Source organism: Megalopta genalis, chromosome 18 (genome assembly GCF_051020955.1).
Source record: "Megalopta genalis isolate 19385.01 chromosome 18, iyMegGena1_principal, whole genome shotgun sequence".
NCBI classification, from domain to species: Eukaryota; Metazoa; Arthropoda; class Insecta; order Hymenoptera; family Halictidae; genus Megalopta; species Megalopta genalis.
In genome coordinates this window covers 1,518,049-1,532,653 of record NC_135030.1, presented here as the reverse complement: position 1 = coordinate 1,532,653, position 14,605 = coordinate 1,518,049, and the positions used below count along the sequence as shown (strand labels likewise).

General features: G+C 38.9%; 1 protein-coding gene across 2 annotated transcripts in view; it reads left to right on the top strand.

Moving 5' to 3' along the window:
- Positions 1–14,605, top strand: part of sim (bHLH transcription factor single-minded) — a 79,847-nt gene that overhangs the window by 37,551 nt on the left and 27,691 nt on the right. For both annotated transcript variants that reach the window (XM_033484293.2, XM_033484294.2), the window contains exon 2: positions 11,058–11,333. In XM_033484293.2, the coding sequence (XP_033340184.2) occupies positions 11,058–11,333 (276 nt within the window). The remainder of the gene's footprint in view (positions 1–11,057; positions 11,334–14,605) is intronic.

Here is a 14,605-nt window from a genome sequence, read left to right as displayed (position 1 = left end):
TACGACCTAGAGCAACACCGAGAAGCCAACCTTCGAACTGTTAAAATGCGTGGGCACACTCTGGTTCGTCGTGTCACGGGATCGGTGAATGGATTTTCTGGTCGTGACCAGGGGAGATGATGAATCGCGGGTGGTACCCGGCCCCCTTGTCTTTTCGGCCGAGAGCAGGGGCGTTTTTCGGGAGGAGAGCGAGCTTGACGGGTGTGCAGCAGCGAGAGGAAAAAGCGCGGCGGTGGGGGGGGCGGGAGGGGGTGGTTTGTGCATCCGCCGGCGAGAATGTAGGTGAGCCGACGTTAAGCCGTGGCGGAGTTGCAGGGTCGCGTGTCCTCCAAAACGCATTGAGACGGTCACGAACTGCGAACGACGGAGAGACAAGGAACAACCGGGTTCCTCGATCCTTCGCGCGTATATATGCACATACATACGCGTCTCTACGCGTCACTCTGATCGCCGGACGATGGCAACTCACGCGGTGACCCAGTATCGTGTCCCTGGATACGCTCCAGGCGGAATCGATTCATCGGCTTCCAAAGAAGTCCCACGGCCGGACTGATTAATTCCGATAGCTAGGGTCGTCGGTCACATTCAGGTGTCACGATTCCGAGATTTCGAGAGTCGCACAGATTCTTCGCGTTGATATTTTCCCTTTGTCAGCCGGGAGAAAAACCTCGGCCGCTGTTTTCGAACGGTTTGTTCGTAAACGCGTCCGGCAGAAAGGGGGACAGGCGACGATGATCGAAATTCAGGATTCTATCGATCGAACGGGATTCACGTGTGTGAGAATCGTGGACCCAAAATGATAGTTATTTGAAAATTTGAAAAAAAAATTTAATGTGGAGAATATCGAGTATCAAAATCGTATTTGTTATTCAAGTCGAAGCTGTTAGTTGCGGAATTTGGAGGAAATTGTTAGAAAAACCGCGCGGTTGAAAAGATACAACAATTTGGTTACAATTACAATAATCTAAAATTTGTCGATTTGTATTGTCGATAATCATTATCGATATTTGCATTGTCGATAATCATTGTTGATGTTGGAAATTCTATTTTGGTTACTTATAATAATTTTGATCAGGGGAATTTATTTCAATTATTATCGTTAGATATTTATCGAGTTCACATTTGTTACAATCTTAAGCGTGCATGAGTAATATTGAACTTATTTCTTTTTACTTTAATCTAATATAACTTTGAGCGTAAAATATATCGATTATGGTAAAAATAAATATAAGATATAGTAAGTAAGATATAGTAAGATATAGTAAGTGTAAATATAAGATATAGTAGCATGTAGAATCTAATCTATCTCTTCATACAGAATATAATAAATGTGAATAGACTGAATATACCATATAATAGAATATTGATAAATATATTCAAAAAATGGAAAATATATAATACAAATGCGATCGGTAACGTTGCACAGTGCGGTGCTTACATGAGCATTCGAGACAAAAATCATAACTTCTAAGAAATACCGAAATGCCTTAATAATTCGTCAAAGAAAATACAAAGATAATTAAATATATTCATTGTACTTACATTAATTATATTAATTATAACACATAGTTAAGGTAAATTGAGTGAATTTTATTACAACAGTATGCCACGTTTAATAGAAATGTTTGTAGATATCTTAGATTGTGGAGCTTTTTTTATGTATTTCGAAATTACACAATTTCGTTTGTATATTAATTTGACGGTATTGAAGCCGTCGCTCGCAACAATCAATTTCTATTTTTTCTGAATTTTGCAATGCTCGATTCCAAAATAATCCGTTCGATCGAAAGGAAATATCAACATTGACTCGAACACAAATCTGTTTCAACATCGAGCGAGCATACGTCAAGGATAAATATTTTACAGCTCAGAGGCATCTTACAATGTTTGTACGCATAAACGAGTTTCGAATTTGTGTAACAGCAACTTAATTTTTATGCAGTAACATTTTACTGACAGAAACATTTGTATCTTGTGAAAATCTGCCAGGGACGCGCGGCGTTCTTGTTTATCTCGTCCAACGATCGAATAACGAGTGTTACACAATACGAAAAAAAAAAAACATTTACAATTTACTAATAAAGATCTCCCGACACGATGTATTAAATATGTCAACGAATCGAATAGTTTATAAAGATGATCCAAGAAATGTTTCTTCACCGGAAAAGATACGAAGCTGTTTCGTTTCGTCGAACAACTCCGCGAAGTTTATTTGCTCGAGAAAGATACGCATTACAGAATGCGGAAGGGAATGCGAGAACGTATCGTGTCTTGTTCATTTCAGTAACAATATTTGCGCGATGGTATAAGTCGGTACGATGACGTACAATTTATCAATAACGATGAATTTTCATATTATTCTGTGAAAACGCGTTGACCAATGAACGTCGGTGAAATTCGCGCGGACAGAATCAGAATTCTCCAGGTTTTTCACGTGAATCGACGAGATTAGAAGAAAGATCCGTTAATTGGACATCGGGTTCAGATACCGGCGAGTATAAATTGGATCGCCACCCCCTAACCCCTCGCTGATTACTTATCGTGGATATCGATTATATTCGTAATGGTATGTAATAGCGTGTTCCGAACGAATGAAGTCAGTATAAAAAAAACTTTTATACGTTCCATGTGCAAAGAGCTAACCTTTATAAAAGTAGCTAAATACGTACTAAATATTACACAGTCTTCCTGACGTTGACGATCGAGTGCTTCTGTTGCCACTTTGAACGATTTTACAGTCTTCTTGACTTTGACGATCAAGTGCAATTTCTGCTACCAATATATATAATATATAATATATATAATTATTATTATAATTATATATATAATATTATAATATTATATTATAATATATATAATATATATAATATATATAATATTATAATATTATATTATAATATATATAATATATATAATATATAATATATAATATATAATATATATATTATAATATATATAATATATAATATATTTCTGCTGCAATATTGCTATCAATTTTTAATCAACAGCATAGTTGTCTTGTCTTCATTACATAAACAGCAAAACTTGCTAGAATAATTCGATAAGAAGCTCGTTCGCGACGAATAAGTTTTCCGTAATAATTAATAATAATTACAATAATTATAGACTTCAGTAATAATTGTCTTAGTAGCAATTATAATGCTTGGAGATGTGAATATTGTTTTGTTTTTATTTGTATCATTATTGCTTCCATTGTAAATTTCATTTCTGATAATTGTACTTTTGTAAAAAAAGAAAAGAAAAAAAAATATTTTAAGAGTTTCTCTTTTGCGTCATTAAATATATTAAAACATTGTATTTTAACCCCTTGACCGTGGACGACGTGTATACACGTCATAAGATAAATGGCATTTCTGCATCTTACAATAAAAATACTTCTACAATTTAGATGAAAGTGCTTGTGAAACATTTTCATAAATTTCGCACATCTTTTAACAATTCTCGAACAACTTGCCGAAAGAAACTGCACCCAGTGCAATCGATAAAACGCATAGAAAATTGATGTTAAAAATAGATCGACGCAGCCAAGTGGTTAAACCGATACACGTTGCTTTCTCTGCGCTCTTTTAAACAAAAAGAATATTTCAACGAACTTACGGACCTCTATTAGTCTCCTTTATTGGTTACTATGCATGTATTGTGAATACATGTAACACAGAATTACTAACCCTTTGCCCTCGACTCTGACGACTTGACCCTCATATCATCGAAGCTTAGATTTTAAGCGTCGTTAAAACTGTAATTGTTGTATAAATTACGAGACACAATTTCTTTTATGTTCATAAAATCCACTTTGTCGTACGAAATGGAAATACTGTAGATCGGAGAAATTATTTTCGCGATTTACAGTTAAAAAGGCTTCGAGTGCAAAGGGTTAATTATTAATAGTAACGTTGCAATGTGGGAATCTAAAAAGTCGGCGAAATACCTGAGAGAAAATTGGCAAAACACGACGATAACCCAGAATTGTGTGTTTTTGGTCTCTCCGGTCGGTTTTTCTCAACATCTGGATAATCCCGGCCTTGCAAAATTACCACCAGGGATGCACGGGGGTCGCAAGTAAATCTTGCCGGTCCCGAGATGACCGTTATGACGCGTCTTAGCCCCAGAAAAGGTGCGGGGATGACGAAAGACCGGCAAGCAGAAACACATGTTTCGTATTAGATAGTTTTCTACCTGTCGACCCGGGCCAGGCGCACAGAAGATATTTAACGGAGAATACTGCGGGAGGAGCAAGGTAACGCCGCCAGCAGAGAAACACGTGTTTCCATCGTAAAGGCCTCGGACATTGTCCGTAAAGATGCACCTCGGAAACGGCAGGTTCCTTCCTCCGTACCTTCCTTCCTTCCGGAACATATTGGAACACATGTTTCCCATTTCGGTGTACACTTTGCTCCCGGACCAAAAAGGTGCGCGGCAAGGTGGTTATACAGCCCAGTCGTAAAAGACAGGTACAACCTGTCGTTTACGGGAATTCGTCGCGGTTTCCTCGCGCACGTGACATCAAATCGCGACAATTTTGAAACGCGGCGGACGAGATCGTCGATCGTAAATTTTACGGGAACAGGTCGAGGAAACGTTTTGTACCACTCAAGTGGTACAAAATCGTTAAAGTATTTTGCATTCTTTCTATTAGATATCGTTTAAGAATGATAAAAGAGTGGTCTCGCAGAATATTAACCCCTTGCCCAACGATTTCTTTCGCTGCCGCGTTGTTTCCTCGTCCTTAATCAGTTCCCCAATAAAACAAAAGGATTTTTATCTTTTATTCCTAGACTTTGATAACAAAAATATCGATTTCAATTTAGAAGAAACGAATAACATTTGTATTAAGATGCATAATGCGAAATGGGGTAAGCGAGCGTAAACAAGGCAATTGCGTTAATCATACATTATTTATATATATAATAAGTTATATATATATATATATATAACTTGTAATATAAAAACTTGGAAAATTACTTAACTTATTGCCTCGTTTATATATATATATATATATATCTATAAACGAGGCAATTGCGTTAATCATATATTATTTATATCATTTATATATTTATTATTACATGTGATAAATTATGATATCTCATTTATAGAATCGTACAATTTTCCAAGTTTTTATATTACAAGTTATATATATATATAAACGAGGCAATTGCGTTAATCATACATCATTTATATCATTTATATATTTATCATTACATGTGGTAAATTATGGTATCTCATTTATAGAATCGTACAATTTTCCAAGTTTTTATATTACAAGTTATATATATAAAATATATATATATTACAAGTTTCCTCTCAAACATAAATGTCGCGTTTTTTCTTTATTCTTTTCTTTATTATTTTCTTTTCTTGGCAAGAAAGTTCGAATATGCGTCTACTTATTTTTGCTCTAGAATCAGCAGAAAAAATTTGGAGATGAAATTAACGACTCCACGGGTGCGAGCTCCCTTTGCGAGTATTAATATGATATAATTGATAATAATTAATACTATATAATTGACGGGATTTGTCGATCGTTTGCGAAGAATGATAGTCCAGAAATGATTTTCCAGAAGCAAATGGTCAGATGAAACGGATGACGGAATCGGAGTCCGGTCTTCGAGACGCTTCGTAGGAACAATCACTATTCGCCGGTTAATAAATCGTGTTACGTAATGAGAACAACCCTTTCGGCAATTACTATCCCGGCGTCCCGCTGGCAGCCAGCGAGAACGAAGTTTCGAGGGTCCGAGTTCCGAGGAGTTCGAAAATTCTCAGGCTTCGAGAGCCCAGTGCCACCGGCCGCGCCGGTGGTAAACTAACTACGGTCGTGAAGACCGGCATAAAGAGAGAGGGAGAAAGTCCATAGTATAATCCTATGGTGGCTCGTCAACGGAACAGTAGAACCACCAGCAATCGCCTTTGCTTTCGATTTTGCCACCCGCCGCATGCCGCGCAGTGGGGCGCTAATATGGGCGTCCGGAACAAAAATCATAACCTCCAAACTAATGAACTTTCGTCCGGAAATGCCTTAATGATTTATCGAAGAAAATACAAAAATGCATCGATTTATACATAAACGAAAAAGAAATTATATGATTTCAGAAAATAAAATTGTTGTCACCATTATTTTTTATCGAATAAAAACTTTCGTGCAGATTTTCGTGAACGCAATTTTTATTGTTAGTCGAATACTCTGAGTAACGTTTGTTCGAAAGATTTTGTCATTGATTTTGTGCCTTGGCGCCTGAACATTAGTAAAGTGATTCAGGGAATAGTAACAAGGTATTATCTTTGTATTGGTTCGAGTTAGGAAAAATTGGACATATATGGCTACATATTTTATTAAATTTATTCTGGAGACCGCAAAATATAATATATATAATATAATAATATAATATAATATAATATAATATAATATAATATAATATAATATAATATAATATAATATAATATAATATAATATAATATAATATAATATAATATAATATAATATAATATAATATAATATAATATAATATAATATAATATAATATAATATAATATAATAAATATGTCATCGATGAATATATCGGAATAGCAATCCCAGGATATTTTGCGTTATAATCCCAGGTTGTTTTTTAAAACCTTATCCGAAATGTACGAAAATAAATCGAACTTAATTATTTCATTTCGTGTTAATTATTATATCGCATATAAGCATTACAAAATTACTGTAGATTAATTACAATGTACATACAATTTCTGGCAATCATTCTCTATAAAGATTACTTTGTAACAAACTGCGTTTAGAACCAACGTATTATTTGATTTTCCTAATATTTGTCCGGAGAGAACTCGCTTGAAATTAACCTCCTGCTCAATCTTTCGATCATTCTGTTCCTACATATGAGCCGTTTATTTTGAAAGTGGCATAAGTCACTTTACCGTGATGAAAAGTGGTGATTTTTTAACTTTTACACGAAATTATTTATACCGAGAAAAATATCAGTATCCTGAGATAACAAATACAAGTAAATCTTCTCGAAAGTTAGCATCCATATTTTTTAAACATGTTCAAACGCAAACCCTTAAATGTATCGACTTAAAAACAAAGTGACCGACTTAAAAACGAAGTGACTTATGCCATTTTCAACATAAACGGCTCATATGATTATTTAGATATCTTAACACATCATACATATAGTTGAAGCAGTGAAACGACTTCAAAACAAAATGACTTATGCCACTTTCAAAATAAACGGCTCATATGATTATTTAGATATTTTAACACATCATACATATAGTCGAAGCAGTGAAATTTTTTCATTTTGTCCATTGACGAGCCCCACCGTGCGCCGTCCCAACATGGTACACACTGTGGACCGTACAACCGTCCGGCAAAACCGTCATCCGAATCACTTGGGCTTTCCCCAGCTAGTCTTAGCGAAGACGAACATCGTTCTCCATCTCCCTTCGTTCTTAAACTTCTCTATCGTTCTTGACAGCCCGGTCTACCTCTACAGATCTCCTCCTCTCTCTTTTTTTTCTCTCTTTTTTTTCTCTCTCTCTCTCTCTATCTGTCTATACATCTCTTTCCATCTCTATTCTCCCTTTCTTTCTCCTCCACTTTCGCGTCGCTCGCCGGGAACGAGGAACCCAGACAGGGAAGGTTTGCACGTGCGTGTGCAGAGGGGTCTTTCGACTGATCCTGCTCCAAGGGTGGAGCTTAAAATAAGGGTGGTACCTCCACGGCTTACCTACCCCATCGGGAAACGGCGTCGGGGATGAGATGGAAGCGAAGGAAGAACAGTAGGAGGAGAGACGCGCCGCCGGAGCGATATAGGGACCAAGGACCAAACTCGACACGAGGTCTCTACGAAGAGTAGAACACCGGACGCCGTGCACTAGTCGTAATTTAAGTGCGACAGACGCCGGACACTGTACGTGATTCTCCCGTCAAGGTTCACTCGGTCGACTCAAGGTCGTGACAGGAATCGAAATTCGGAGATTACACGGTTCTTCTTCTTTTTTTTTCTCTCTTCTCTGTTTCCGTCCCTTTATCGGCGCAGCACCGCGAGTCGCCGGCCGGTCGTTGTTGTTGTTGTTGCGGTGATCCCGAAGGAATGGCGTATGTGCACGGGATCTGAGGGAGAAGTATTCGTGAAAAAGCTTCGCGGAAGCTTGCGCCGCGATCGCGGACACGTGATCGCAAGCATGGTGTGAGTAAACGGTGTCGTTGCCCAAAGTGAACCCAAGTGCCGGCCGATTCCTCTATGATAATCGCACGTGAGATCCGCTGGAGCGAATTCGCGCGCGATCAACCGACCGACTAAAGATGGCGCCCATGGTCGAGGACCATGATCGTAGCATTATTTTAGAGAGCGACCCTTACAACGGTAACTGGAGGCGTAAACAAGCTCCGAAAGGTATTCAATCATTTTTTCTGAATCGAGCGTTCGAGCGTTCTCCTAGACGATTCTCCTCTAGACTCGCGAAGCTCTCGCCTCTTCTTCACCTCTAAGCTCGCAAAAATTAGTCCACGAAACGTTCCGACGATAGAAAATACGGTACCCGACCGACCCCCATTGTGCCTTCAGATCTTCTCGGACCTGTTCGTTCCGCGGCCGCGGAACGTTTTGCGAAAGTTTCACGCCTCTTCTTTACAGCGTGGAAAGGAACAAACGATTTTTAAACGCTCGTTCGCGGGAATATTGAAGATAGGTGTGTAACCGAGTTGTGTTCCTACGGTGCCATGCATGTCAACGTCTCTGTGGAAGTTCCGAGTACCGTGGCAATATACCACGAGGCTTGCACGGTTCTCCATTTTTCTTTCATTTTCATTCTTACTGTCAGCAGGCGCGCGTTGCGTTTCATTCTCGCGTAGGCGAACGCTTTAAAGAGAAACTCTCGGCTCTTCTTGTATTCGAATCACCCGATAGACTCGAACGCAAATATTATATCGTTGAAAGATTTTTAGGAGCCGGTTACTGTGGGCTGACCAATCGCCGTGCGTTCGATTTGCATTCGAGCATGATTAACGTTATATTTATCGAATAAGGCGTGTTGAACTGATTTATTAAAAAAATAAACCGAATAAAAGAATATAACCGATATAAATACAAAGTTAATTATATACCCGAAAACAAACCGCACAGTAACCGGATCCACCGCCCTATGTAATTACGCTTTTCTCACGGCGACGTCTGAATTTTTTTTGTAAATTCAGCGACCTGTTTTTCCACTTCGCGCGGAAGATCGCACGGCCGAGTCGCAGAATCGTTGGTTGGAACGACGGAGCACGGAGAAAAAATGCATTATTCAAGCGAATCTTCATCCGTGAGAAGTCCTGGTAGATGGGTAGCTACGTCGTTAGGTTGCTCTCTTGCCGGCGTTTTAATGACGGTTTGCTCCCTTTGCTTTCGGTTCTTATAACGATGAGCTTCGACGTCGTTACGGCCTCCGCGCGCTGTATCATGGACGACGCGACCCGCTCCCATCGATTGCGATATTAGCAACGTTGTCCGTTCAATTTGGGACGAGAAAATCACGCGAATCGTATTCGAATTCCACTCTTCCAATATGTTCGATCCCATTACTGCGGATAATCGGTCGCACTTGACATAATGATCACTGGACTGTGGATCTTTATGCGAAATAAAACTCGCCTCCGTTGACTTTACGGAACATAAGTCACATAGAAATTTCGTTTTTCGTCGAACAAATTGCAATAAGGCGGATGCGATGCATCCACGCTATTAAGTACCGTCACTTTATTTAGTAATTTAATACCTAGCAATTTAACACCTAATAATTTCGATCATAGACGCATAAAATCCGCAGTCCAATGATCACCTTTCGAGTCTTGTACCGCGGTTCACGAGATCTACGCTTCTGTTAAACATTGCCACTCGCGCTTCTCTCGCTTTTTATGGTGAGAAAATAAATAAGTTGCACTGGAATCGTCGTCTTACAAAAAATTAATAGCCGCGATCCGAAAGAGTAGGAAGATTCGAAGAGAATCGCTTTTTCCTTGCGGTAGACGTATGAACATGTTATTGCAGTGTCTACAAAAAGAATCATTCTGAACAGAGACACAGCATAAAAACTAATTGAACTTGGAACTTGAACTATATATATATATATATATATTTCACGACGCGGCGCTCCATCGATTGCGATATTAGCAACGTTGTCCGTTCAATTTGGGACGAGAAAATCACGCGAATCGTGTTCGAATTCCACTCTTCCAATATGTTCGATCCCATTACTGCGGATAATCGGTCGCACTTGACATAATGATCACTGGACTGTGGATCTTTATGCGAAATAAAACTCGCCTCCGTTGACTTTACGGAACATAAGTCACATAGAAATTTCGTTTTTCGTCGAACAAATTGCAATAAGGCGGAGGCGATGCATCGACGCTATTAAGTACCGTCACTTTATTTAGTAATTTAATACCTAGCAATTTAACACCTAATAATTTCGGTCATAGACGCATAAAATCCGCAGTCCAATGATCACCTTTCGAGTCTTGTACCGCGGTTCACGAGATCTACGCTTCTGTTAAACATTGCCACTCGCGTTTCTCTCGCTTTTTATGGTGAGAAAATAAATAAGTTGCACTGGAATCGTCGTCTTACAAAAAATTAATAGCCGCGATCCGAAAGAGTAGGAAGATTCGAAGAGAATCGCTTTTTCCTTGCGGTAGACGTGTGTACATGTTATTGCAGTGTCTACAAAAAGAATCATTCTGAACAGAAAAAAAGCATAAAAACTAATTGAACTTGAAGAAAAAATGTAGATCAATGTTGTTCCAAGTTGTACAGGTGTTAATGTGTCAATAACCCTGTCCTACTTTTACAGTTTCCGAACCGGACTCTGAAGGTGCAATTAGCGAGTTCTCGCGTGTTACTGTCTTTTCCTCTGCGATACAGTTCTTACACTCCCCTTTCTTCTTTCGCCTCGTTAAACCGAAGGGGTACGAGTAAAGAATTCGAATGTCGTATCGATTAAACATCGATCCTCGGCGTTTTTTCCTGATCTCTTTCCCTCGGTTTCTTTTCCAGGCAGCAGCCTACCTGAATCAGACACCCTAGACCTGAGCTCGGACAGTCATCGGCACAACAACAATTCGATCATCGGCGCGTCCGGCCCGCAGGAAGTCGTGATGAAGGAGAAAAGCAAGAACGCGGCTCGATGGCGGCGCGAGAGGGAGAACTACCAGTTTCTGCAACTGGCGACGTTGTTGCCGCTTCCGATGCCCATCACTACGCAACTGGACAAGGCCAGCATCATTCGGTTGACGACGAGCTACCTGAAAATGCGAGACGCGTTTCCGGATGGTAATTATCGAATCACCTTTCTCTTTGCGCTTGAACGATTTGAACCAGGGGGTTGAAAACAGTCGCGACATCGATTTCGGTTCTTGAAACAGTTACGGAGCACCGAAATGTTCTCATAACTTTTTCGGTTCCGAGTCTCGGAGTTTCATGGATTTCGGTTCGAATTCTATTTCGCATAACGCACAACGATCTGAGCATCGCGACGCTGCTAGGATGATCGGCGAATTCGAGGGAAGACTCGTAACGGTTGACCGGAGCGCCAATTAAAAGGATGCGCTCGCAGGGCACGGGGACAACGCGACAAACGTCGGCATGAAATTTACGATCACGCTCGCGAACACGATTACGATTTACGAGCACAGCTGCGATCGCGATCACGATTATAAAATAACGATACGAAATTATATTGTAACGTACACGGTTTACGGCTTCGGCGTGCGATTACGAGAATTATTGTATACTATTCTTACTGTCTTTTTGTATCGTATTTGGTGTGCGTCACTGTTTAGTAATAAATAGAATTGTTACCAAAACATGCATATCTCGACGGTATCTCTACTGTTTTGTTTACCACGCATTACACTGCGATGAATTTTCCCAATACGAAATCCGAAACCGAGATCCAGAATCGAAACTGAAACCGAAACCGATATAAATCAGAACCGATGTACTTCCTAACTGTTATGAAACTTTTTCGGTTCTCTATAATTGTTTTAGACAAAACAGTTTCGAATGTAATAGCTTCAAACAGTTATTTTCAGAATCTTTTCAATCCCTGATTTTAACCCTTTACAATCGAAGCGATTTTAACTCTAAATTCAAAATAGTTCTTCTGACCTACGATACTTCTTTTATGTGACTTACTAGTGCATTTTATACATATTTGAATTTGAATTTATTCATGCAGGGCAATGCGCTCTTTAGAACATGCATTAATATTTAGTATATATAATAATAATAATATAAATTATATATGTTAAGTGTTAAGTATGAATGTTATTTTGTTCTCTTAAGTTGTTTATAAAATTCTCTTCCCTTGTCATCGATATTTAAGCACTGAAGTAAACGTAGACACAGAATAAATATAAATTTTCCTTTTCTTCTAAGAAATGATCACAATCGAAAAGGTTCAAATCGTTGTAACTGCGAAGAGAATAGTACTCAAGGGGTGAACAAAATACAAAATTTACCCTCGACGAATCAGAGATATTCCAAGTTTACAAGCTATCTCTCGTACGACGAGAAATTATCGTAGAAATATTTAGAAATGAGCCGTTTTTATTTCGAAAGTGGCCTAAGTCATTTTTCAAAAACACCGAGCTAGCTATTTTAATATTCACATTTCTACGTCATACATATAATTTCATGTCAGCAAAGCTGGAAGAACGCAGTGACCCTTAGGAACACAAAAACGTTATACCACCATGTTATCAATTAGCAATATTTTTCAATTTATTAAAACGTAAAAACCTTAAATATCTGGATTTGCAAATAAATGGACTTAGGCCACTTTCAAAATAAACGGCTCAAATATTTCTTACAAAATATTGCTATATATTAATCAGGAATATTTATTTTCTCATAAAAATTCATCGATATATTTTCATCGAAATCATCGTGTTCATTCTTCCGAAGTATCGCCTGCCAGATTTTACGGGATTTTTGCTGCGTATAAATGCGGCATCGGGCCGTTAAGGGTTGAGAGCAACAAAGATAATCCTGACGATAAAACATCATAATAGAATAACCCTTTGCAATGAGAATGTCGGCGAGGACTAATCGAGTTGGAAATATCGGCGCGGTATCGAAGGAAAGCCGAAGAATATCTTCTTTCTCTCGGATTGATTAAACATCGCGGTAAACCCACTCGATAACAAGAAACAAATCGATTGATTCGCCGCACGAATGCCGGCGTGTGACAGAACCACGTGCCGGCAATAAACTTCACTTAGCGGTAAACGGATGAAACGCTATTCTTTGTTAATTCAGGCACCGGACACTTATGCGCAAAGGGCAAATAGTATCGGATGAGATGGATGTGATTGCGCACTTAATGCATTGTTAGTCCCTGGTGCTTTGTAAGCAAAGCATGGGGGCTGTTATAGTGTTACAATAGCTTCTCCCGTCTCGCCTCCCTTCTTACGACATCGGTGAATTGAATTTCAAGTGGCTGCATCCCTCTAGAATACGGCCGCGTCTCTATTCTCTTTTTTATACAAAAAAGAAAGAAGAGAGACCGAAAAAGAACTCGACACCCACCCTCTCTGGCTTTTCTTAGGGGCGTCTTTTTTTCTCTTGAATTGGAAAATTAGCAGAAGCATGGCTAAACAGACGCGAAATTCGTTCGATCAATCAAGTATCGTCGATAAACGTGAAATTAATAAAAAAGAGATGGTAAAAACAGTTTATATCGACGCGTCGCGAAGAATGCATTGTTTTCTCGGCTGAAACCTTTCGCGAACAGTTAACGCGATCCTTTTCTTTAAATTTATTTAGATCTTGTTCAGTTTTCGTTATAATACTCGCGCCAATATTTTCCGTTATTATTAATAGAACGAAATACTCATTATTCGACTGCAAATTGTTCTGGAAACGTTCACTTTCCTCCACCAAGAAATCTCATTGAACCATCAATTATTGATCGTATCGATGCTTTATTTTTGGGATCGTCGACAGTTGAAAATATAACGTCAGAAACAACAATATATTTGCAAGTAAGATAGTTTAGTGGAGCCGGTTACCGTGATGTGACCAATTTCTATGACTTAGCTTTGTTTTTGAGCATAATCAACATTTTTTCGAATATATTAGATTCTTTTATTGAAAAAATAAACAAAACGAAAGAGTAAACGTAACCGGCTCCTCGTGCGAGAAATGAAAAACAGAAGAGCGAGAACTTGTAATAATCAGTTATAAATGAAACGGATTCGATGGTCAATGACATCTCGATGCAGTTTTAGCATCGAACGCACACTAGCTTCCTCCGTCGTAATTATCGAGCGATTATTACGTAACAACCGATTCCATCGAATCTATTAGTAGCGCGAGCACCGATAAGCGATAATAACCGATAAAATTGATCGAATTGCCGTTCAGTGACGAGGTGTACCAATGATCAAGCCATTTTCCGCGAAATTTCACACGGCTGCAGAAAACACACCCCTCTGCAGCTGCACCACGTAGATGTATTGTAATTAATGCGCAGACACGGAATACTTGGCTACAGGCTTAGTTACACGTGGAGAGTACGAAACGCCGTTAGAAACATGTAT